Source organism: Eretmochelys imbricata, chromosome 3 (genome assembly GCF_965152235.1).
Source record: "Eretmochelys imbricata isolate rEreImb1 chromosome 3, rEreImb1.hap1, whole genome shotgun sequence".
Classification (NCBI taxonomy): Eukaryota; Metazoa; Chordata; order Testudines; family Cheloniidae; genus Eretmochelys; species Eretmochelys imbricata.
In genome coordinates, this window is record NC_135574.1 from 37,066,492 (window position 1) to 37,091,912 (window position 25,421).

Sequence of the window (25,421 nt, forward strand, 5' to 3'; positions counted from 1 at the left end):
TAAAGATGCAGATAGGTGCCTAGTGGGATTTGTAAAAGAACAAATGAATGGGAGTTAGGCTCCTAGGCACTTTTGACAATTCCACTAGGCCACTTCATCTCTGTGTCCAGTTCTCCTCCCACCTGTCTTGTTTATTTAGAACCTGTCCAGTTCTCCTCTGTCTTGTTTATTTAGTGTATGCTCTTTGGGATGAATGCTTCCTCTGTCTCTCTAGGGAAGGGAGGAGACTTGGCAATGGGCGTTCTCCTTGGTGTCATTTGTGGGCCGTGTTGGGGTCTCTCTCTGCCCCCTAGGGAAGGGAGGAGGGTTTGGCTATGTGCGAAGACCCCTCAGCGGGGTAATTTGGGACCTGTTGCTATCTGAGCCCTGGGTGCGGTAGTGTTCAGATGTGTGTGGTCCCCTCAGTGGGGTAACCTGTTGCTCTGTGGCCCTGGTGGGGATGGGGATGGAGGGTTGGACACGTGCAGCGGGCTGTCGCTCTGTGCCCCTGGTGGGGGTGAGGGGATTCGGCCATGCGCTTCCTCGGGCCGCCCCCTCCATGCTCCCTCTGGCGGAGGAAGCCGCTTCCCCCTCTCCGGGCGGTGCCTCGCAGGGGAACGCTCTGCTCGGGGCCGGGGCCCTCTTGCGCCCCTGGTCGGGCCGGGGAGCCAGTGGCGGGGCTGCCTGCCCAGCTCTCCGAGCGCGCCGGCTGGGGCGGTCCCACTGCCGTCCCTCCCCTCCTCTCTCCAGCCTGCGCCGGGCAGGGAGTCGCCTCCAGGTCCAGGAGCGAGAGCAGCCGCAGCTGGGAGCGGAGCAGGCACGGTGGAGACCTGCTGCCGCCCCTCGCCCTCCTCCCGCTGCCCCTCGCACCATGGCCCGCTGCACATCAGCGGCCGGGCTCGGCTTCGTGCTCCTGCTGTGGAGCGGGGCGCTTTTCCTCGCCGCCTCCCCGCAACCCCAGCCGCCGCGGGGCAGCGTGTGGTGCCCCAGCCGCTGCTTGTGCTTCCGCACCACGGTGCGCTGCATGCATCTGATGCTGGAAAGCGTCCCCGCCGTGTCGCCCCAAACCACCATCCTGTGAGTACCCCCCGGGCGGGGGCTTCAGCAGCCCGAGAAGGAGGGAGGCCGGGAGCTTCCCGCCCTGAATGTAGGGAGAGGCCTGGAGGGGGCAGCAGGAGGGTCTCGGCCGGGGCACCTGGGGTGGAGGGCACCGTGCAGCAGCCGCTACAGCCCTTTGTCTCTAGCCTCTCGGGTTGGAAGCCCCGATCACTGGGCTGCCCTCTCCCGCTGGAGTCTTTTGTTAGCTCCAGTGGAGACTGATTTGTAGAGAGCAGGGGGTGAAGCAGCTCCCCCCACCCCCAGTTCTGGTAGCTATGGCTGTGGTCAGTGACTTGCTCACCGGTTGTTTCTGCCTGGTGCATTCCTCTCTCGCTTTTTTGGTGTCCCCCTCTCTCTCCCTCTGTCTGATTATCTGCTCTTGAAGGCACCGAGGTGCTGCACGGCTGAGCTTGGCCGGCGGCTGTGTGGCTTCCCCCCTCGAGGCCTGGAGCCAGCAGGGCGAGTGGTGGTGAAGTCACTCAGCGGGCTCCAGTTTTCCTTTCTTGGATCATTTCATTAATTATTCTCAGCAACATCTTTCGGAGGGAGCCGAGCTGCAGAGAGCTGTTTAAGAAGCTGTTGCTTCACCATTGGAGACTTGGCTTTGATTCGCTTTTTTATGTGAAAGGTTTCGTCGCACTCCACCCAGCCCTAGATGTTTTCAATTGAACACACTTTTTGGTTGCTTTCATAAATCAGGCTGTTGAATTGTAGAGCTACTGGATTTTGGTCAATCCTTGTGGATTTGTATATGTTCTTAAATAAAAGTAATCGTGAAACATGGTATTTTGTATCTAATAACAGCCGTTGGTTTTTAAAGTGTTTATGATTCCTAAAATGTTTTCAGGGTGACTCTTTCTAGTAGTTTGGTACAGTATATTTCATTGGTGGCAATGGATCATTTGGGAATGTCATACTTTTGGCTGAATTTTAAGCAGCAGCGTGGACATATAATAATACACCAGGGGCCAAATTCTATACGGAATTATACCCAATACAGGCCAAGGCCCCAATCTCGCAAAGATTTGTGCAAATGCTTAATTTGATGAAGTGTGAATGGTCACGTTTATGTCAATGGGATTAAATCTTTTCTGCTCGTAGAGTTAAATACATGCATAAGTCTTTGCAACATTACGATTCAGTTGATTTCAGTGGAATCTCATGGGGTGAAAGCCGTTAAAGAATTTGGTCTAAATATTTTTGACATTGATTTTTTTTTTAAAGAAACCAGTTTTAACCTTTCTGCCCACACCCTTTTAATAAAAAAGAGAATCCATACAAACCACACACACTTTGATTTAGAGTTCATTATGAGAAAAGGATTGGCTCCATTAACCTGTTTGTATGTTTCTTGGGCTACAGAAACACTCCTGGAACTAATTCCTGCCCTCCCTTACACAAATGCAACCATGGAAAACCTAGGAGAGCAGAGATTGGCCTTGGATATTTTCTGCATGACCTACTGTAACATATGGACTTTTGACTTCCAGTTATTTTCAGAAAGCCATGCTGCATTTCAGACTCTAAATATCTTAATGTACAATTATTTCACATTTCTGATTCCCTCTTTGGCACAATGTGAACCCTTCTGGCAGTACTGGAGCAGTCCTGAAGAAGCTGTAAAAGTTTTAGTGAACAACACAGGAAGTGGGTGGTTAATGTTTCTTGCATTTGGAACTAAGTACAAATACAGAGCACATTTTATATTGGTCATTGAGCTTTACACAGTTTTCTGGAGTCTCGTGTTGTGAATCATCTTGATTTTGTTTTGTTTTTTTAAATCTTAACAATAGGGATGTGAGTCTAAAAGGTTCGGACACATGGCAAATATATTGATGCGTACAACAGCAAAATATATTAGATTAAAACTGGACAAGGCAGAGCTCTCATTACCAGGGATATTTATAATTTGTGAGTAAGTAAGAGGAAAATATATGAACAGTACAAACATTATATTTGTCTAACCTCTCCAATATCAAACTCTCTAGTCTCTCAAATCTGAGTAACTGTTCTAGCCTATGATGTAGTAAAGGACATTTTTTAAAAAAAGGTTAACATTTAAATATGCTCAATTTGGCTTACGGCAACTGTTCTCAAAGTAAAAAGAAAAGGAGTACTTGTGGCACTTTAGAGATGCATCCGATGAAGTGAGCTGTAGCTCACAAAAGCTTATGCTCAAATAAATTGGTTAGTTGCTAAGGTGCCACAAGTACTCCTTTTCTTTTTGCGAATACAGACTTACACGGCTGTTACTCTGAAACCTGTACTCAAAGTGTGGCCTATAGTCTGCTGGTGGTCTGTTGAGCTCTTACTATTCACATGGTGATGACTGTCCTCCTTGTTTCCACCTACTATATCACCATTAAAAGGCAATTAGAAATATATCAAGTACTTTCCTAATAATACTTTTCCGTATAAGCAATTTCTGTAGCTGCTACAGTTATGTTATGTGATGGTGAATGGGAAGGAGGTGGACCACAAGATACTCTTACAGTATGGAAAAGTTTAAGAATCCCTTGGCACAGACACTGATAAAATTGATCTAATAAGCAGTACCTTGAAGATCTCCACTGGATATGAATATGTCAAAAGTAATATTTTTACCTGTAGCTCAAAGATATACACTATGAATACTTATAATTAATTATTACATACATTTCTGAGGTACTTATTGCGGTAGTATCTAGGCACCAAATGGTTTACATAATTATACTTTACCTTAGTGCTACTTAGTTCATTAATAGTATGTACTATAAACTCTCACAGAAATTTTATGCTTTTATGGAGACACGTCATCACCCAGGTAGGAGGAATGTTATGAACCTCCACTTTCAGCAATGGCTTATTTTTTTAGCATCAAAAATAAAATACATTTAAATCACTTTCAGTTTGTGAATCATCAGATTATATCTCTTTCTTTTGGGATAAGTATTTTTAAGTGCATTAAAGACGATAAGATTGGCAAGGTTGTAAACAATTTGGTGTGGACCCTTGTCCGCTATGAACTAGACTGAGCCAGCTAACGCATTTCACAGAGGTAAGGACAATAGAAATCTGTAGAAATGTTCCAGCCAAATCTATAAAGCATCTGTCAGTATCTATGTTTACCTTCATTTTCTATTCTATTTAGCTATAATTTTATGTTAGTGTCATATTTACTGTAAGGCAATACAAATAATTTGTCCTGCATGGCAATGATAGTTGGATTGTTTCAAAGTATTAATTAACTGATTTAATTTAAATACATTCATTCTTGCTAGAACAGGAACATATACAAATCCTGCAAACAACACTACTGGAGAGCTATTGTACATTTGTCTTAGCATGTTTTCACTGGCAGCACTTTATTTGCCATTCTTGCCTTATCTTTTTTTTCCCTCTTAATGTATGGCTCTACTCTGAAAAGTGACTCTGTAAAAATGGCGTAATGGGATTTCCTTGTATATTGTGTCTCACTGATTTCCAGAGCTCATTTTTTTCAGTTTATAACTGCCTCACCATGGGAGCTGAGAGCTGAGCTGTACTCTTTCTGGCTCACACATCACTTCCAGTGGTGGTTTAAAACAAAATGGACCTGGATACAATCCAGACAAATGTTCCTTTCACAAATCAAATGTCTTCCTTCTGCAAAAGTGCTTGTTACAGTCCCAGTTTCTTACCCTCCTGCTTCCCCATTTTCTGATATTGCCATTTCTGTATTCCATAATTGGAGATCCATATTCTGGCTTGATTCACACAGGCAGACTCTTACACTAGTGCAGTCCTACTGAAGTCTATGGAGCTCTGCATAAACACATTTCACCTGAGTGGATCAAAGTGCAGGATCAGGTCTTCTGTGTGTCCCTGGGCTGTGTCCCAGTTCAATGTCTGCAGCTCCTTGAATCTACTTTCGCTCCATCCCTGGTTCAGGGAATACCGTCTCCAAAATAGCTTGTAAAGTTAATACCCTCTCATCCTTCTAGTGGCATCTTCAAGACCCACTTCTTCCTGATGCCTACAGAAAATCTCCAAATAAATGACTAAGTAGAGTGCTGGTGGGAATTGCTGATATTTATTTATATTTTAAAAATTTAAATGATTCAGAACCATCAGGTTGTGCATATGGCACCTAAGTAAATGTGTGTTCTTACTACTGTTACTCTTGTCCTCCCTTTCCCTAGGTGCATTTTATTATAAATTTAATAATAAGTTCTTTGCATCAAGGGTGTCATTCTGTGTTTTGTGCTCATGATTTGGGGTCTTTGAATGCTGCTGTAATACAAATAATAATGTATCTTGCCTTAATTTACTCCTGATCATCTCCAGTAAAAAAGATTCCACAGGCCAGATTCTGCTCTCAATTACACCTGTGCAGGCCTATTCTGATCCTCATAGTTTTTTTCCTTGGCTACACCCAGGTAGTCCCAGTTAAGAAACTGGGGTTGTACAGGTTTAATTGAGTTCACTGTAGCTGGAATTCTGAGGGTGAATAAGAACAGAATCCAGCGCGCTCTATCATAGCTTTGTTGGCTATGCAGTGTGAACAGGACTAAAAAGTAGTAAAAATTTCTCGCACAAGTGGATATGGCTTGTAATGCACATAGAGTGCAGATCTATTAAAAATAAAGCTGCCATTTATACAAAGTCACTTTCTTAGTAGAACTATATTTTTATGACAATATTTGAAAGATTTGTAAATCTTACATTGGGCTCTGTGCATTTAGTACAGCCATTACACTGTCTTGTCTCTTGATGTAAGAAATACTAGAGCACAGAATGTGTGCTTTATAGATGTCCAATTTACCAGTATATTAGAGGGATCAATCGAGTGAGTCCATAAAGTGGTATGCATTTTAGGTATCAACAAGGTTGCAACTGTTTTTGCGTGTGGTTGCTGCTTTAAAAATTCTGAAGGTCTGTAACTGTTGTTAGTACCTATTAGTTGACAAGTCACAGATTATAGGACTTATTGAAGTAGGATATGATATTAGCCATATGATTAAAGAGGCTGCCTCTTCATCTTTGCTATCAAATTTGATATTTGAGCCATAGTTTATAATTGGGGCTTGAAAAATTGGCTTACCCAGTCACCGGGTTCAGTAGGAAGCTTTTATTGATGAGTGCCATTAGCTTCAGCAGATGGTTGCAAAAATAAGCATCCAATTGTAAATTGAGTGTAAACAACTGAGTGTAAATGGAGTGTAACAATGAGGAGTCCTTGTGGCACCTTAGAGACTAACACATTTATTTGGGGCATAAGCTTTCGTGGGCTAAAACCCACTTCATCTTGGGTGTTAGTGCATGAAAGCTTATGCCCAAATAAATGTGTTAGTCTCTAAGGTACCACAAGGACTCCTCGTTGTTTTTGCTGATACAGACTAACATGGCTACCACTCTGATGTGGTACTGTCTTCCTAAGTCTGCTGACAGATGTCTTCAATGCCTCTGCTACAGCTCAGTTTTTTGGCTGTAGAATGAAAAGTGACTAGTCATGTCAATTTTCATTGCCTCTACTGGGAAGTCCAAAGGAAGCAGTGAGATTCACTAGAGTCAGATCAGTTTCAATCTGCTGCTTTTGAAAATTGGGAGCAACAAAGGCAGGCACTGGACCTATTCACTGGGTAAAAAGATTCAAAAATGGATGCTTGGGAAGGGACACAGGAGCAGAGGCACAGCTACCCTCCCTGTCCCAATCACAGGAGCCAGGGGTGAGGGTAGAGTAGTGAGATCCCTAATGCTTGCAGCAGTCAGGAGGCTGTGGCTTTGAAGATTAGGGGGACAAAGGTGTTTGGGGCAGTGGGTCTAAACTTTTTTTTAAACACCTGTTAAACAAAGGCTGATATGAAAGGTAAACATAATGCAAAGAAGGCACACTGATAAGTATCCCAGCATCCTCCCCTTTCCCAGTAGCTCATGTTGTCTTCTTACCTGGGAGTTGCTACTCATTAGTGGGCCCTGTATCTTTTTAACTGATATTTAGCAGGCAAGTTTAGTCCTCTGGCTATTAATGTTTGGTAAAATTTTCAAGCTCTCTCTTTGTGTGAGTTGATTGGTCTGAAGGGAAAGTAGTTGTTAGTTTGAAAAGAGAATTGGTACTGAGAGGGTGAGTTTGGGAGTAGAGGAAACAGAAAGTACAGGGGAGGAGGTAGATGTAGGGAGAAAATGAGAAGAGACTGAGGCTATGGATACACTAGAGAGCATATGCGGCTGTAGCTATGTTGATGGAAAAAGCTCTCCTGGTGTTATAAGGGCTGGTGGGGACAACGCTAGGTCGGTGTAACTTACGTTGCTCATGGGTGGCTAACACACCTGAGTGATGTAAGTTATATCAACATAAGTGGCAGCGTAGATATAGCCTGAGGGAGGCAGAAGGAAAGAGAAAACAGACAGTAAAACCACTGCTGGAGAAGATACACTGCGATGTAGTATGTGAAACAAAAGAGGAAAACATGGTGGAATGAAGTTAAGAAGAGAAATAAGACAGAACTAAATGAAAAGAGAAGTAGTAAATTACATTTAAAATAAAGATATTAAATATAATCTTAACTAACAATCTGTAGCAATTACACAAAAAATACATTTTATTCTTCATTTGCTTGCAGAGGTATTTTTCACCTTGTTTGAAAAGATGCTGGGTACATTTTCCAAGCCCTGATTGCATGAAATAGTATAGAAATTTTAAACATTCTTTTTTAAAAACAAACTTTTGATAATTTTTTTCTCAGGGGATTTCTCTGTCAAAATTGTAATTTTTACAGATATTTCATTTTGGGTTTATATATTGATATTCTTGGTAAAGATGGAAGGTAAGGATTGCCCCATAGTCAGAAAACCTCTATACATCAGTCCATATTTTAGTAGCTGTATATTTTGAATACTATAGGTCTGATCCTGGAAACATTTATGCTTATGCTTAACTTTCCTCACTGTGAATAGTCCGTAGGGTTCTGAACCTGTAAAGATGCACACTTGTGATAGGACTATTAATAGTGAGAAACAATAAGTGTTTACAGGATTTGGGGCTAAAACTTTACTTACTGGAAAACTACAGTTGTAAAACTACTTTTTATAATATACATTGCTCAGGTGAGAAATTTATAATGATTTATATGTTTGGCAGGGTTGCTGTATAAAATAATAGGGTTTCTGACAAATTTTTCCTCCCTTTTAAAAAAAAAAAATGAAATGGCTGGTCCCATTTGCCTTAACCATTTGGTTCCACTCAGAATCTGATTAAAAAAATGTTTTATATATACTACTGTAAACATGGGCAGAAATTCAAAACAATCCAGAGAGGTGGTACAATGAGCATTGGATGAACTCAAATGTGCTGAGGTTGGTTTTTTTTGTTCATTCTCTTATCCTGCTGCTGGGTTTTGTTTCTTTTTGCTATGGAACTATTACTGTTAACAAGAGCCAACTGATTCCATTACAAATAAAACTGAATGAACATCTAAATTACAGCAAATAAAACAAGGATTCTCAAACTGTGTTTTTGATGGTGCAGGCTTCCCTGTGGTCTCTCATGGAGATCTTCATGAACTACCATTGGCAGTGTGTGCTCTCAGCCTCTTGTCTTTGTTTGTCTAATCTGTGTTTATATGGTACTTCTTTGGGGCTGGGATTTATGAGTTTGTAAAGTGCCCAGCATGGGCCCCCGATCCTTGTTAAGGTCTGTGGGTGCTACTGTAATACAACTTTAGACTATTAATAAGCACTACACAAAATTATGAAGAAGTAAAAGAGTTCAGAACAAAAGTTGTGTCCTCTCTCTGTTCCCCTGAGTTACAAAAGGGAACTCTATTGAAAAACATTGAGATATACTCTGCTACCTTTTACTCTGATTTTACCTTAATGACACTTTGCCATTACCCTCCTTCTCTGTGGGGTCCTGCTGCTGCTGTTAATGTACTTTCTTTAGTTTTTCCCTTTTCTCTTTCCAGTTACCACTCCCCCAAACCTTATGGAATGTTCTGACTCCAACATTCCTTCCTTCCTTCTTAAAAAGGATACCAAGCATAACATTCTACTTGCTGCCTGTCTACCAGAAGAGGGGAAAATAATATCACTCAATATATGCAGTGTTACATTTATAGTATTGGCCACTTTTAATGGGGACCATGCTCAGTATTTATTTAGCATTAGCTGTTTGCCTCCTTCATTCTTAGGGTATGTCTACACTACGGAATAAGGTCGAATTTATAGAAGTCGGTTTTTTAGAAATCGGTTTTATATATTCGAGTGTGTGTGTCCCCACAGAAAATGCTCTAAGTGCATTAAGTGCATTAACTCGGCGGAATGCTTCCACAGTACCGAGGCTAGAGTCGACTTCCGGAGCGTTGCACTGTGGGTAGCTATCCCACAGTTCCCGCAGTCTCCGCTGCCCATTGGAATTCTGGGTTGAGATCCCAATGCCTGATGGGGCTAAAACATTGTCGCGGGTGGTTCTGGGTACATATCGTCAGGCCCCCGTTCCCTCCCTCCCTCCGTGAAAGCAAGGGCAGACAATCGTTTTGCGCCTTTTTTCTTGAGTTACCTGTGCAGACGCCATACCACGGCAAGCATGGAGCCCGCTCAGGTAACCATCACCGTATGTCTCCTGGGTGCTGGCAGACGCGGTACGGCATTGCTACACAGTAGCAGCAACCCCTTGCCTTGTGGCAGCAGACGGTACAGTACGACTGGTAGCCGTCATCGTCATGTCCGAGGTGCTCCTGGCCACGTCGGGCAGGAGCGCCTGGGCAGACATGGGCGCAGGGACTAAATTTGGAGTGACTTGACCAGGTCATTCTCTTTAGTCCTGCAGTCAGTCCTATTGAACCGTCTTATGGTGAGCAGGCAGGCGATACGGATTGCTAGCAGTCCTATTGCATCATCTTCTGCCAGGCAGGCAAGAGATGAGGATGGCTAGCAGTCCTACTGCACCATCTGCTGCCAGCCAAAGATGTAAAAGATAGATGGAGTGGATCAAAACAACAAATAGACCAGATTTGTTTTGTACTCATTTGCCTCCTCCCCCGTCTAGGGGACTCATTCCTCTAGGTCACACTGCAGTCACTCACAGAGAAGGTGCAGCGAGGTAAATCTAGCCATGTATCAATCAGAGGCCAGACTAACCTCCTTGTTCCAATAAGAACAATAACTTAGGTGCACCATTTCTTATTGGAACCCTCCGTGAAGTCCTGCCTGAAATACTCCTTGATGTAAAGCCACCCCCTTTGTTGATTTTAGCTCCCTGATGCCAACGCTGTAAGCCGTGTCGTCAGTCGCCCCTCCCTCCGTCAGAGCAACGGCAGACAATAGTTCTGCGCCTTTTTTCTGTGTGGACGCCATACCAAGGCAAGCATGGAGGCTGCTCAGCTCACTTTGGCAATTAGGAGCACATTAAACACCACACGCATTATCCAGCAGTATATGCAGCACCAGAACCTGGCAAAGCGATACCGGGTGAGGAGGCGACGTCAGCGCGGTCACGTGAGTGATCAGGACATGGACACAGATTTCTCTGAAAGCATGGACCCTGCCAATGCATGCATCATGGTGCTAATGGGGCAGGTTCATGCTGTGGAACGCCGATTCTGGGCTCGGGAAACAAGCACAGACTGGTGGGACCGCATAGTGTTGCAGGTCTGGGACGATTCCCAGTGGCTGCGAAACTTTCGCATGCATAAGGGCACTTCATGGAACTTTGTGACTTGCTTTCCCCTGCCCTGAGGCGCATGAATACCAAGATGAGAGCAGCCCTCACAGTTGAGAAGCGAGTGGCGATAGCCCTGTGGAAGCTTGCAATGCCAGACAGCTACCGGTCAGTTGGGAATCAATTTGGAGTGGGCAAATCTACTGTTGGGGCTGCTGTGATGCAAGTAGCCCACGCAATCAAAGATCTGCTGATATCAAGGGTAGTGACCCTGGGAAATGTGCAGGTCATAGTGGGTGGCTTTGTTGCAATGGGATTCCCTAACTGTGGTGGGGCCATAGACGGAACCCATATCCCTATCTTGGCACCGGAGCACCAAGCCGGCGAGTACATAAACCACAAGGGGTACTTTTCGATAGTGCTGCAAGCTCTGGTGGATCACAAGGGATGTTTCACCAACATCAACGTGGGATGGCTGGGAAAGGTACATGACGCTCGCATCTTCAGGAACTCTGGTCTGTTTCAAAAGCTGCAGGAAGGGACTTTATTCCCAGACCAGAAAATAACCGTTGGGGATGTTGAAATGCCTATAGTTATCCTTGGGGACCCAGCCTACCCCTTAATGCCATGGCTCATGAAGCTGTACACAGGCAGCCTGGACAGTAGTCAGGAGCTGTTCAACTACAGGCTGAGCAAGTGCAGAATGGTGGTAGAATGTGCATTTGGACATTTAAAGGCGCGCTGGCGCAGTTCACTGACTCGCTTAGACCTCAGCGAAACCAATATTCCCACTGTTATTACTGCTTGCTGTGTGCTCCACAATATCTGTGAGAGTAAGAGGGAGACGTTTATGGCAGGGTGGGAGGTTGAGGCAAATCGCCTGGCTGCTGGTTATGCGCAGCCAGACACCAGGGCGGTTAAAAGAGCACAGGAGGGCGCGGTACGCATCAGAGAAGCTTTGAAAACCAGTTTCATGACTGGCCAGGCTACGGTGTGAAAGTTCTGTTTGTTTCTCCTTGATGAAACCCCCGCCCCTTGGTTCACTCTACTTCCCTGTAAGCTAAGCACCCTCCTCTCCTCCCTTCGATCACCGCTTGCAGAGGCAATGAAGTCATTGTTGCTTCACATTTATGCATTCTTTATTCATTCATCACACAAATAGGGGGATGACTACCAAGGTAGCCCAGGAGGGGTGCTGGAGGAGGGAAGGAAAATGCCACACAGCACTTTAAAAGTTTACAACTTTAAAATTTATTGAATGCCAGCCTTCTTTTTTTTGGCAATCCTCTGTGGCGGAGTGGCTGGTTGGCCGGTGGCCCCCTCCCACCGCATTCTTGGGTGTCTGGGTGTGGAGGCTATGGAACTTGGGGAGGAGGGCGGTTGGTTACACAGGGGCTGTAGTGGCAGTTTGTGCTCCAGCTGCCTTTGCTGCAGCTCAACCATACACTGGAGCATACTGGTTTGGTCCTGCAGCAGCCTCAGCATTGAATCCTGCCTCCTCTCATCACGCTGCCGCCACATTTGAGCTTCAGCCCTGTCTTCAGCCCGCCACTTACTTTCTTCAGCCCGCCACCTCTCCTCCCGGTCATTTTGTGCTTTCCTGCACTCTGACATTATTTGCCTCCACGCATTCGTCTGTGCTCTGTCAGTGTGGGAGGACAGCATGAGCTCGGAGAACATTTCATCTCGAGTGCGTTTTTTTCTTTCTAATCTTCACTAGCCTCTGGGAAGGAGAAGATCCTGTGATCATTGAAACACATGCAGCTGGTGGAGAAAAAAAAAGGGACAGCGGTATTTAAAAAGATTCATTTTATAAAACAGTGGCTACACTCTTTCAGGGTAAACTTTACTGTTTAACCTTGCTGTTAACATTACATACATAGCACATGTGCTTTCCTTACAAGGTCGCATTTAGCCTCCCCCCACCGCGTGGCTACCCCTTCAACCTTCCCTCCTCCCTGTGGCTAACAGCAGGGAACATTTCTGTTTAGCCACAGGCAAACAGCCCAGCAGGAACGGGGTCCTCTGAGTGTCCCCTGAAGAAAAGCACTCTATTTCAACCAGGTGACCATGAATTATATCTCACTCTCCTGAGGATAACACAGAGAGATAAAGAACGGATGTTGTTTGAACGCCAGCAAACATACACTGCAATACTTTGTTGTACAATGATTCCTGAGTACGTGTTACTGGTCTGGAGTGGTAAAGTGTCCTATCATGAAAGACGCAATAAGGCTGCCCTCCCCAGAAACCTTTTCCAAAGGCTTTGGGAGTACATCCAGGAGAGCCGCGAATGCCAGGGCAAAGTAATCCTTTCACATGCTTGCTTTTAAACCATGTATAGTATTTTAAAAGGCACACTCACCGGAGGTCCCTCCTCCGCCTGCCGGGTCCAGGAAGCAGCCTTGGGTGGGTTCAGGGGGTATTGGCTCCAGGTCCAGGGTGAGAAACAGTTCCTGGCTGTCGGGAAAACCGGTTTCTCCGCTTGCTTGCTGTGAGCTATCTAGAACCTCCTCATCATCATCATCTTCTTCGTCCCCAAAACCTGCTTCTGTGTTGCCTCCATCTCCATTGAAGGAGTCAAACAACACGGCTGGGGTAGTGGTGGCTGAACCCCCTCAAATGGCATGCAGCTCATCATAGAAGCGGCATGTTTGGGGCTCTGACCCGGAGTGGCCGTTCGCCTCTGGTTTTCTGGTAGGCTTGCCTCAGCTCCTTAAGTTTCACGCGGCACTGCTTCGGGTCCCTGTTGTGGCCTCTGTCCTTCATGCCCTGGGAGATTTTGACAAAGGTTTTGGCATTTCGAAAACTGGAACGGAGTTCTGATAGCACGGATTCCTCTCCCCATACAGCGATCAGATCCTGTACCTCCCGTTTGGTCCATGCTGGAGCTCTTTTGCGATTCTGGGACTCCATCATGGTCACCTGTGCTGATGAGCTCTGCAAGGTCACCTGCAGCTTGCCACGCTGGCCAAACAGGAAATGAGATTTAAAAGTTCGCGGTTCTTTTCCTGTCTACCTGGCCAGTGCATCTGAGTTGAGAGTGCTGTCCAGAGCGGTCACAATGGAGCACTCTGGGATAGCTCCTGGAGGCCAATACCGTCGAATTGTGTCCACAGTACCCCAAATTCGAGCCGGCAAGGCCGATTTAAGCGCTAATCCACTTGTCAGGAGTGGAGTAAGGAAATCGATTTTAAGAGCCCTTTAAGTCGAAATAAAGGGCTTCATCGTGTGGACGGGTGCAGGTTTACATCGATTTAACGCTGCTAAATTCGACCTAAATTCCTAGTATAGACCAGGGCTTAGAAAGCATATAGAGTATCTTTAAATGATTTTGATACTGTTTTCCAACACATTTTATTCTGCTATTTGGCTGTAAAACATATCTTTGACCCTTAGTGGCATACATTTAATGATCATTTGAATAAATGTGTCCAAAGTACCATAACCTTTAAACTTTGTCTTAACTGAGGTTCTAACATGTTTTATTTGGTGGTCTTCTAGAGAACTTTTTGCCCTTTGTTATTTTTTGAAAATATTATTCTAAGTGTACAGAGTTGCATGGTCCTAGCATTCAGTCAACTCTGAATAGCTCATTCAAAAATCTGTTTAAATACAAATAGTTTACAAATGTGAAGAAGGAAGGGCATAACAAGCAGATGGTGCAGTGTACATTTGGGTGAGAAACCAGCAAACCCATATTTTTATTGGTTTATTGCTGAGAGGTTGCTTACCGCAACAAACTGCCTTTGAGCAATATTGTAACTCTTGTTTCTGAGATCTGATCATTGGAATCATGATTGTGGAAAAACAACTTAGGGCAGGTTACATTCTGACAGCAACTTTCCTTGATTACACACTGGAGAGTAGGCAAGATCATTGGATATTTTAGAAAGGGTCAAACTACAATATGAGTTGCTGGTTGCTTATCCTGACTTGGGGGCATTTTGTCTCCATAGTAAAGGACCCAGACAATTGTGTTCAACAGCCAGCAAGGACAAAGTTCCATCTGGAGGTTGTTATGCAAAGTTCTCACAGAGCATCAAGATCCATTGTTAGTGTGACCAGTTGGAATTTGATTAAGTAATGATCGGGGCACTTATTTCCTCTAGATTGGAATCTCATCAATAATTTACTGAATTAAACTAAATTGATGTAAACCAAGTTTAAACCAATTTAAGAGTACACTGGGGTTTTCACCCATTTAAGTTTAAAAAATAATTTTAGCTAGTTCAATTTTACGTGTAGATAAGGCCTGAGACTGAAAAGACAACAGACAGGAGTATGGTAGTTGTGAGCATGTTTGGTTTTACTGCCCACCCAAAAAAATCCATTTTAATAAGGGGAACAGAAACTTCCTTCCCCTCACCCCTTGTTAAAACAAAACCAAAAAACCCCCCAAAAGTCCCTCTCCCGGCATTCCATACAAAGGGTGCTCTGTCAGTAAATTGTTTTTTTTTTTAAACATAGTCAAAACAATTGAAATTAAAAATGCCCTTTTAATACATGCCATGACCCATTCCTCTTCTTTAAAAAAACAAAACAAAAAACCCTCCCCTCAGAAAGTATTCACATTTTAATCATTGCATACCTTTTGTGTATGCTTTACATCAGTGGTTCTCAAGCTTTCCAGACTACTGAACCCCTTGTAGGAGTCCACCAAGTTAAACATCACTTAAAAACTACTTGTTTACAGTAGTATAATGTATAAAAATACAAAAGTGTCACAGCACACACTTACTGAAAAATCGCATACATTCTCATTTTTACCATATAATTATAAAATATAGAAATTGGAATATAAATATTGTACTTAAATTTCAGTATATTGTATATAGAGCAGCATAAAATCATTGAATAAAATGTTAGTTTGTACTGACTTCGCTAGTACTTTTTATGTAGCCTGTTGTAAAACTAGGCTAATATCTAGCTGAGTTGGTGTACCCCTGGAAGACCTCTAAGAACCCCCAGCTGAGAACCACTGCTTTACATTCTATATCCTGTATAGCTAACATATTTACTGACCATGTGTAATCAGGAACTGATCAGAGCATCTCTCTTTTTCTGTGCCTCTCTGTTCCATGCAGAACACAAGGCCTTCACCATCTTCCATCTTTGCCAGTCTCCTGCTGAAGTCTTAGCTTCTTCCCATGTCAATCAGAACATGCTGCTCACTTATTTGAATTCATGTTTAACTGCTGACAACCTATTTTCTGTCAAGACAAAAAATATTTTTTTCTTCTTTAATTGGTAATATTTTTGGACTAATTCAGTTCCGAATATCAAAATTAGTCTGAATCAAAATAACAGAAATCAGATGTCAAGAATTATAACATTCATAAACCAGTCGGAGAACACTTCAATCTCTCTGGTCACGCAATCACAGACATGAAGGTCGCTATCTTAAAACAAAAAAACTTCAAATCCAGACTCCAGCGAGAAACTGCTGAATTGGAATTCATTTGCAAATTGGATACTATTAATTTAGGCTTAAATAGAGACTGGGAGTGGGTAAGTCATTATGCAAGGTAGCCTATTTCCTCTTGTTTTTTCCTACCCCCCTCACCCCCCCCAGATGTTCTGGTTTAACTTGGATTTAAACTTGGAGAGTGGTCAGTTTGGATGAGCTATTACCAGCAGGAGAGTGAGTTTGTGTGTGTATGGGGGTGGGTTTTTGGAGGGGGGTGAGGGAGTGAGAGAACCTGGATTTGTGCAGGAAATGGCCTAACTTGATTATCATGCACATTGTGTAAAGAGTTGTCACTTTGGATGGGCTATCACCAGCAGGAGAGTGAATTTGTGTCGGGGGGGTGGAGGGTGAGAAAACCTGGATTTGTGCTGGAAATGGCCTAACCTGAAGATTACTTTAGATAAGCTATTACCAGCAGGACAGTGGGGTGGGAGGAGGTATTGTTTCATATTCTCTGTGTATATATAAAGTCTGCTGCAGTTTCCACGGTATGCATCTGATGAAGTGAGCTGTAGCTCACGAAAGCTCATGCTCAAATAAATTGGTTAGTCTCTAAGGTGCCACAAGTACTCCTTTTCTAGTTGTTTCTTGATTATTGGTATATTTTTGAAAAATGTTTAAATCATTTAGGAGCCTAAGTTCCATTTACTTTCAATGGGACTTAGGCTCCTAAATGACTAAGTCATCGAGACACTTTTCAAAATTTTACCCAATAGAAATCATTCAAGATAATGTAATGATTCCAGGATGCGTGGTATAAACATGTAGCTATTGTTTCATACATTAACTGGTGTATTACTTATTAGCTAATTGTCCTTCTCACTTCTAGTCAATAAACTTTATAATAAAGCAGCCTTTCCAACTCTAGGTCTTTTCGGGTGAGGACTGCATTTTTGTTTTGTGCTTGTACAGCGCCTAGCACTATGGAGTTCTGCCTCCTAAGTGTTACTGGAATACAGATAATATAATTATGTAGCTGTTTTTACTTGCAAGGCAGCTTAGTTATTGTCAGTAATGATTTCAGAGGTATATGGCCTCTTGTGGGTGCCCTAGTATCTATGTCAGGGGTCTCAAAGTCCCGGCCCATGGGCCATCTCTGGCCCGAGAACCTCCGCACTGCGGCCCGCGGAGGAGAGACTCATGCAGCCATGCTGCTGGCAATGTCTGCTGCAGGTGCTGCCCCCCACAGCTCCTATTGGCTGGGGAAGAGGGATAGAGATATCATCACTAGTTGCCGGGCAGAGTCAGCCATGGAGGCAGCATCATTAGTTGCTGGGCAGAATCAGCCATGGAGGCAGCGTCACTTTTTTCCACAATGAATATAAACAAGTCAAAATACCGAACACAACTATCTGATGCCCACCTCGCTACAATCCTGAAGGTTTCAACTGCTCAGTCACTGAGGCCAAGCATCAACAAACCGACAGAACTGAAGTGTTGCCAGGTGTCTGGCAAACACTAAAAACTCTCTGGCAGGCAAAGAATTGTATAAAGTTGTATGACAGTTTTATTATTTCTGAGAAATTCGAAAGAAAAATACAATATAAACGTTTTCTTTTCTGAACACCATCTTCAGTGACATTAGTGGCCCGCTGGGAGGATTTGAGGACTGGCACTGGCCCTAAGGTAAATTGAGTTTGAGACCCCTGAGCTATGTGAAGAAAAGAAACTTGCTTTCACATTCCAGTAATATTTACAATCTGGAGACTCCAGACAATTCGGGTATTTCACAAAACAGTTTTCCATGAAGTTTCCTTCACCTTTTTCTCTGGATTCCATTTGGAATGGGATTTCTAATACTATTAACATATGATCTCTATCTAACTTAACTTGCCTGTATATAATTATTGCTCACATGGTTTATATCCTGCTTATTTCTCTTCTATCCCACCATACTCTTCCTTAGAAGTATTATTGAGTATGTATCTGAACACTAATCCTAAATGTTCATCTGTCATAGAAATGAGAATGTACGTTCATAAGATTATGTAAAGACAAAATATCTTTGATATATTTATTGGCAGTTGAAATGGATTCTTCTTTGAAAAGTATCTTGATAACTTTGAGGACTATGTTTCAAAATTCTGGTTCTTCCAGATGCTTTAATTTAAGAGGTACTAGGTAAAACAAATGTGTGGGCATAGTGTGTCTTTTAAAAAAAATCTTTGTGTCTACTTACTGTATATCTGGATCAAGATCTGAAAATAAGTAGAAACCTATTGCATCTGGTAAATGATTTTTCTATAGCAACCTGAACTTTGTGGCATTCATAGCATCTGTTGAAATTTAACTTGGAGCTAAAAGAGACACTCATTAACATTTTTTTAAAGGGGAAAAAACCCTGTGACTAATGCGCAGTTAAAAATAGATAAATACTTTCCAACTGCTTCTTTTCCATATAAGCAATTAATATAGCTGTTGCAGGAATATTGCATTATCATGAGCAGGAAGTGGGCCTGGCTGAAATTTTTCATGCACAATTTTTCCTTTGAAAACTGTAGTTTTGTCACTGGCTGCTGGAATAGTGGTGTTTCCACCATTCTCCTGCCTACCAAGTCTCCATTTTGAGTCCTCCTCCTCCTCTGTGAATAGCTCCAGTACCTATGAATTTGCAGCTGCTTGCAGCTTTCCCAGAAAATGCTGTAAGAAACTGACTTAATGCATGTCAGTTTCTGAGAAGGTTCCCAGTAGCTGAAAGAGACCAGGTGAATGAATACTGCTAAGTATCTTTTTGCAGTGTTGTAGCCCTGTTTGTTCCCAGTATATGAAAGAGACAAGGTCGGTGAGGTAAAAACTTGTATTGATCCAATGTCTGTAGCTCGTCAGCACCAATAAAAGGTAAGTATCTGGTCAATTGTCACTCTACTACCTGGGAAAGCTGTGAGCAGCAGCAGAGGCAACAGAGCTGTCTCCCTGCAGACTTTAGAAGACAGCAGTGAATCAGTTTAATGTTCATTTCACATCTGGAAGGTTATCTTTGGAACTTAAAGGGAAGACACTTTGGATGCAACTCTCTGGCCACCTCTGGCAGCTCAGTATCCTTGTGGTGGGACAAACTAGCTGTAGCATCATCTTAAATGCCTTTGCCTGATTTCCCCTATGGTACTTTCATGGTTAATCATTACGTTCTCACAGTTCTGTGTCAGTACAAACTAATCACTCAGCATTCTGGACAGATATCTCATAATGCACAGTTCTGTCACTATGCTCCATGCTCTATTTTTTTCATGGTGCATTATGGGATGCATACTAGAAACTACAGAAACTACGAGTCTTGGGGTCAAATTAACAAACTCCCATTATTTCTTTCCTGTCAGTGTATACTGTTTGCTTGCAAATGGAAGTGTGCGTGAATGGATTTTGAGCTGTGTGTACTATAGTATTTAATATTCATACTGGAAAGAAATTCTCAGTTTATTCTCCAATACAGGTTTTTCAGTAGGTGAGAATGCATTTTGGATTAAAATGTAGTTTTAAAAAAAAATCCATATTTCATAACTGAGAAACTAATTAGGAGGGTTTCAGAAGGGTAGCTGTGTTAGTCTGTGTCAGTAAAAAAAACCAAGAAGTCTTTGTGACGCCTTAGAGACTAACAAATTTATTTGGGCATAACAACCAGGAATCCTTGTGGCACCCAATAAATTTGTTAGTCTCTAAGGTGCCATAAGGACTCCTCGTTTGTTTTTAATTAGGAGGGAATACTTTTCCTTATTAATATTTTGAGTTTTAGATACTTGGCTACGCATGATGTTCACAACTATGACACTTTAAGAAGGTCATCTACTTACTACGTTCTGTTTCTTGGCAACTTCATGAGAAATCTTACTATTTCAGCATAGTATATTTAGTATAGTAAAGCTACGGTGTGCCCATTTGATTTATTTAAAATACACCTATCCCTTGCTTTAGGCACAAATGCAACATTTCAATTACAAAACAGAGATTGCACCAACCTCACAGTTAAAGAACCCAGACACACCTAAAGTAAGGCTGTGTTTGCACTACTCAATCTGTAATATTAGATTTTTGGGTGTGCATGTGTATTTTCACACACTTGCTTTTCTTAAATACATCTGTGTTTATGCTAGGGTATCTTGTTCTAAAGATGTTCTTAGTGGCATTTTCTATTTTTCTCTGCTTATTCCATTTTTATGAGGGATTAATCAAATATTAACCTGCACAAGATTTAATTGTATACGCGTGTGGTGTGCTGGGGGCATTTTTTTTCATTAGGAACACTGGCAGTAGAGTAATAAGTACCCAAGTTAAATATGTTGTTTTTGTAGGATGTGCAGAAAACTGCTCTCAGTGCCCCAAGTTGTGTTTTCATTGTCTTGGAGCAAGCTGGTTTGACCTCATTGATGATAACAGATGATGCTGGGGCAGGAGGAAGTTAACTGTTAATTTCAAGATTTGGGTGCCAAATGGAAAGAACTAAGTCAATAATCAAAATAAATGATAGTTTTTAAGCTGATGTTAACTGATGGAGAGTGAAACAAAGTATAAAAAGGTATTTGACAGGGTATATAGCAAGGTTAATTCCCCACTCTGGCACTTAGAGTGCAGAAGGTGAGGGTCCGCAAGGATTCTAAAAATTCATATTGGCCACTCCAAGCTTGTATTAAACTCCCAAGGTTACAGCTTTTCTCTGACCTTGGATTGGTAGATGCTGCCACTATGCAAGTGCAGAACCCCATTGAGAGCCCAGGAAGGTGCACTTGGGAATTCCTTCCTGTGGGGTACCCTCAAACCCCTTCACCCCCTCCCCCCCAGAAGAGCTGAGAAAGGGGAGGGGGGAAAAGGAAATCAGCTGTTGCCACCAGCTAATTAAACAACATGTGCACAAACCTGTTAAGACACAAAAATCCAATTCTTTTCTCAAAAAAGGTAAATTTTATTAATAAAAAAAAAGAAGGAAAATACATCTGGGAACTCAGGCTATTGCTAGATTTTAAAAGAGCAACTACAAGGATTAAGCACCAAGAATAGCTTTCTTGAGGACCAGCTTAAAGGTTACAAGCAAAACAAAAGCACCTGGGGTTAGCACAGAGGAATCCACAAGCCCCAATGAAATAAAAGGGATAAACCTAATAGCTTCTTCCTAGACATTTCCTTATCTACTTACATATATGGGGTTTTAAATGAGTAGTTTCTAGGCATGACACCGATGATTTTTTCATACCTAGCCCAAGCTTGTTACTGCATAGCTGCTTTCCTGTCTGCCTCTCCCCAGGAGAAGAACAACAGACAGACAAAAGGGGAGACTTTTTTCAATTTTAAAAAGTTCTAGCCTTCCCATTGGCTCTTTTAGCCAGGTGCTCACTCACTTCCTTTTACCAATGCATATCAATGAGACTCTTAGATCAATTAGAGAACAGCTACTAAGAGGGATTTTACAGCTGCTGGCTGGTTGGGTGTTCATAAAAGGGAGCTCCTCCCCCCATCCCCCATTCTCTTTTATCACAGTATATCTTCATTTATATGGAAGAATGAACTTTGTGTATTGTCTTATACCACTTTGGTGTCATTTAAAAAAAAAACAGACGAAAGCATTTGTATGTGTACAACTGCTTCTTCCTGCTATTTTATGTTTCCCTTCTTTGTTTACTGTAATAAAAGAATTGCAGGAGATTATAATTTACTTTAAAACATGTAGTCTCCTATTTCTGTTTGGCTTGGATTCAGAAGACTTGCATGACTACTTCTTCTTTACCCACATTTTGTATGTATAACCAGTTGTTGGCTGAACACTGATGATACTATCATGGCTTTGTTTGCTAGCAGGAAGAAGGTAGACAACTTAGACTAAAAGAATTTGGTAGCCTGAGGCTGTCAGTATGTAAAACGATTAACAACATATACAAGACTAGCAAAGTCTTCTTTGAAATGACAGACACATCTGTGGAATCTGTAATGGTCAGGTTTTCCACTTGTCCTTATGATTTTTTGCTAAGCAATTTAGACTTACTTTTGGGGGGCAAAGGTTGAGAAGAGATGTGTGAAGGGGAAAAGTTTCAAATGTATGATATAGTTTAGTCCTACTTTTCATAACATGGAATGAAATGCATTGGGTGTCAATAATATCTTTCCAATGTGCAAAGCACTGTACAATATGATAAAAAACAATAATATATCAACATTTTATTTCCTAAATGTAAATATGAATGTAGAATGTAAGGTAAATTGTAACATGATGAGAGAACTGTAGCTTTAAAGTTGTTATAGTACAATTGTTTTTTGTTCGTAAACTTTTATTGTTAGGACAGACAAGGCAAGCATAAATGGTCTTTCTATTGGTCTCTTTTTATTACCACATATATTTTTTCCTTTCAAAAAGCACCCTGCTAGGGTATTTTATTGATCGCTCATTTCTGTTTTCAGGCAGACAGCACTGCTGTTTGTGGGAGTGAGTTCTCCTTTCTGGAGCAGCAGCAGGAACATGGAGAACTTTGCCTCATGTTGCTTCTTAACCACAAATGTAGCCCAGGATGGGATTTAGTGGGCAAACATGTCATTTTCTCCTGTCCCCATTGCTAGAAATCAAGTCTGGGGGTGTAAGCCACAACATATCTATACCCTCTTTCCCCCATTGAGATAGGCAGTGTTAGCATAAAGATGGTACTAAGCATGTGAATAAGTGGGCGTCGCCATACAATGCAGTCTGCTTTCCCGACACCCTTAGATAACATCATCACTGAATCTTTTCCTCCCCTGCCTTGTGGGGACAGAAAGAGCCATTTCCAGGGCACTCTTTCTGTGGAGAGTAGTTGTGCTATGGAAACATGTCACCTTGCACAGGTAGAAGGAGTTGCTAACCAGAATGATGTTGGGGTGTGTGTATGTGTGGAAGAAAACCTCCTGTCCTAGAGATTCCTGAGCAAAGGAGCTGTTCTCTTAGCCTCCTGTGCAAATCAGAGGAGCTCTAGTATATGCCAGCCACAGTCTTTTCCCTTCTCGTGTTGATGAGTCTTTCACATCTGCTTAATTCCTCCATCGGTGACCAAGCTGTGGTACACTGGTACCTTCTAAAGCCAGGCAGGCATGGAGATTTTGACTGAGGTAGAACCTGTGAATGGCTGCTTCTCCTTGTGGGTTCTGGGACAGAGGCGTCTCCTTATTTCATCATTATTATTTATTTTTGGCAATACCCACAATTGCCAAATAGAAAAAAGGGTATGACCTCTGCTCCGAGGAACTCATCACATGGGAGAATCCTAGAGGAGCTCCACTGGATCCTGTAAGGTAGTTTATCTCCTGAGAATAACTACTATTGCCCCTGCAGGAGGAGGTGTTATTCTGGGGTAGCCTCTTCTGCCCCATAAAAGGGGATGTCAGTAATAACGGAAGATGAGATTGTAGGATTGGTGTGGATGGGATTCTTAGCATAAGTGACTGTATTGAGCCTACCTGCCTTGATGCGAGTGGGAAGATGGGGATTCAATTTTGGCTTCTTTGTTGGATCTATTATGCTGGGAAGTGAAAGGATCTTGGAAGAGACTGGAGCACGACAATTACTAACTCATGTACTTCTATCCATGACCCACTTTGTTGTTCAAAGGCATCACGAGGCAGAATATATCATTCCATGTGCTGCAGCTTGCCCCAACAAAGGGTGTAGGGCTTTCCATCCTATATCAGGCAGGGGGCAGGCTGTTGTCTGCCTCCAACAAGGCGGCAAAAGGGAATATAGTAAAATACCCAAAATATAATTTCTAAAATTGAAGGCAACTTTAAAAGAAATTAAAAAACCTAAAGTTCATGGAATGCTTGTCCTGACTTTTCCAAGCATTAAGTGTTAAATTAAACTACAGAAATGCTTTTGAGTCCATTTGAATAATACAGTTAGTCTTTAAATCAGAAGCATTTGAAAGCTACCATAATCCTGAAAATATGCTTTTCTGAAAAGCCGCCATGTATTGCCAGTAGGTAAGGATGCAGAATGGGTTCAGGGGTATTTGGTGGATCTGCCATGAATAAAGGCTTCCTGACCAGTTTGTGGGCATTTCATTTTTTTTTTTTTTTTTGGTATAATTCTGTTCCCTTTGATTTCCCCTGTCCCAGACCTTAAGCCTGCTCTTTCTCTTGCCTTGTAAAACTTCACATTCCATTAAAGGAGACAAAATGGATGCTCTCCACTTAGACTACTGTTGTTCAATTCTGGGCATTGCTCGTTGGTCAGCTAAGTCCACACACACACTGAACCTGTGTGGCTGCATCCAGACTTGCCTATGCTGGTGGAACAAAAGGTCCTAAAAAAATAGTGATGAATGACACAGATCTATTTGTGGCACCTTAGAGACTAACAAATTTATTTGAGCATAAGCTTTCGTGAGCTACAGCTCACTTCATCGAAGGCATTCAATGGACTTCTGCTGGGCTAAGAGTATAGTTGGATAGATTAACAATATTGCTGGGTGGGTTAAGGGAACCACTGTTGTGGCCCTGTCATAAATATAAAGGGAAGGGTAAACCCCTTTGAAATCCCTCCTGGCCAGGGGAAAGCTCCTCTCACCTGTAAAGGGTTAAGAAGCTAAAGGTAACCTCGCTGGCACCTGACCAAAATGACCAATGAGGAGACAAGATACTTTCAAAAGCTGGGAGGAGGGAGAGAAACAAAGGGTCTGTGTCTGTCTATATGCTGGTCTTTGCCGGGGATAGACCAGGAATGGAGTCTTAGAACTTTTAGTAAGTAATCTAGCTAGGTATGTGTTAGATTATGATTTCTTTAAATGGCTGAGAAAAGAATTGTGCTGAATAGAATAACTATTTCTGTCTGTGTATCTTTTTTGTAACTTAAGGTTTTGCCTAGAGGGGGTCTCTATGTTTTTGAATCTAATTACCCTGTAAGATATCTACCATCCTGATTTTACAGGGGGGATTTCTTTATTTCTATTTACTTCTATTTTTTATTAAAAGTCTTCTTGTAAAAAACTGAATGCTTTTTCATTGTTCTCAGATCCAAGGGTTTGGGTTTGTGGTCACCTATGCAAATTGGTGAGGCTTTTTATCCAACATTTCCCAGGAAAGGGGGGGTGCAAGTGTTGGGAGGATTGTGCATTGTTCTTAAGATCCAAGGGTCTGGGTCTGTAGTCACCTAGGCAAATTGGTGAGGCTTTTTACCAAACCTTGTCCAGGAAGTGGGGTGCAGGGTTTTGGGAAGTATTTTGGGGGAAAAGACGCGTCCAAACAGCTCTTCCCCAGTAACCAGTATTAGTTTGGTGGTGGTAGCGGCCAGTCCAAGGACAACGGGTGGAATAT

At 42.4% G+C, this 25,421-nt stretch overlaps 1 protein-coding gene across 1 annotated transcript in view; it reads left to right on the plus strand.

Annotated features, from left to right (window-relative positions):
• Window positions 1–850: 850 nt before the first annotated feature.
• PXDN (peroxidasin) overlaps window positions 851–25,421 on the plus strand; it is a 154,689-nt gene continuing 130,118 nt past the window's right edge. Inside the window, exon 1 of the mRNA XM_077811568.1 lies at window positions 851–1,056. Coding sequence (XP_077667694.1) covers window positions 851–1,056 — 206 coding nt within the window. The remainder of the gene's footprint in view (window positions 1,057–25,421) is intronic.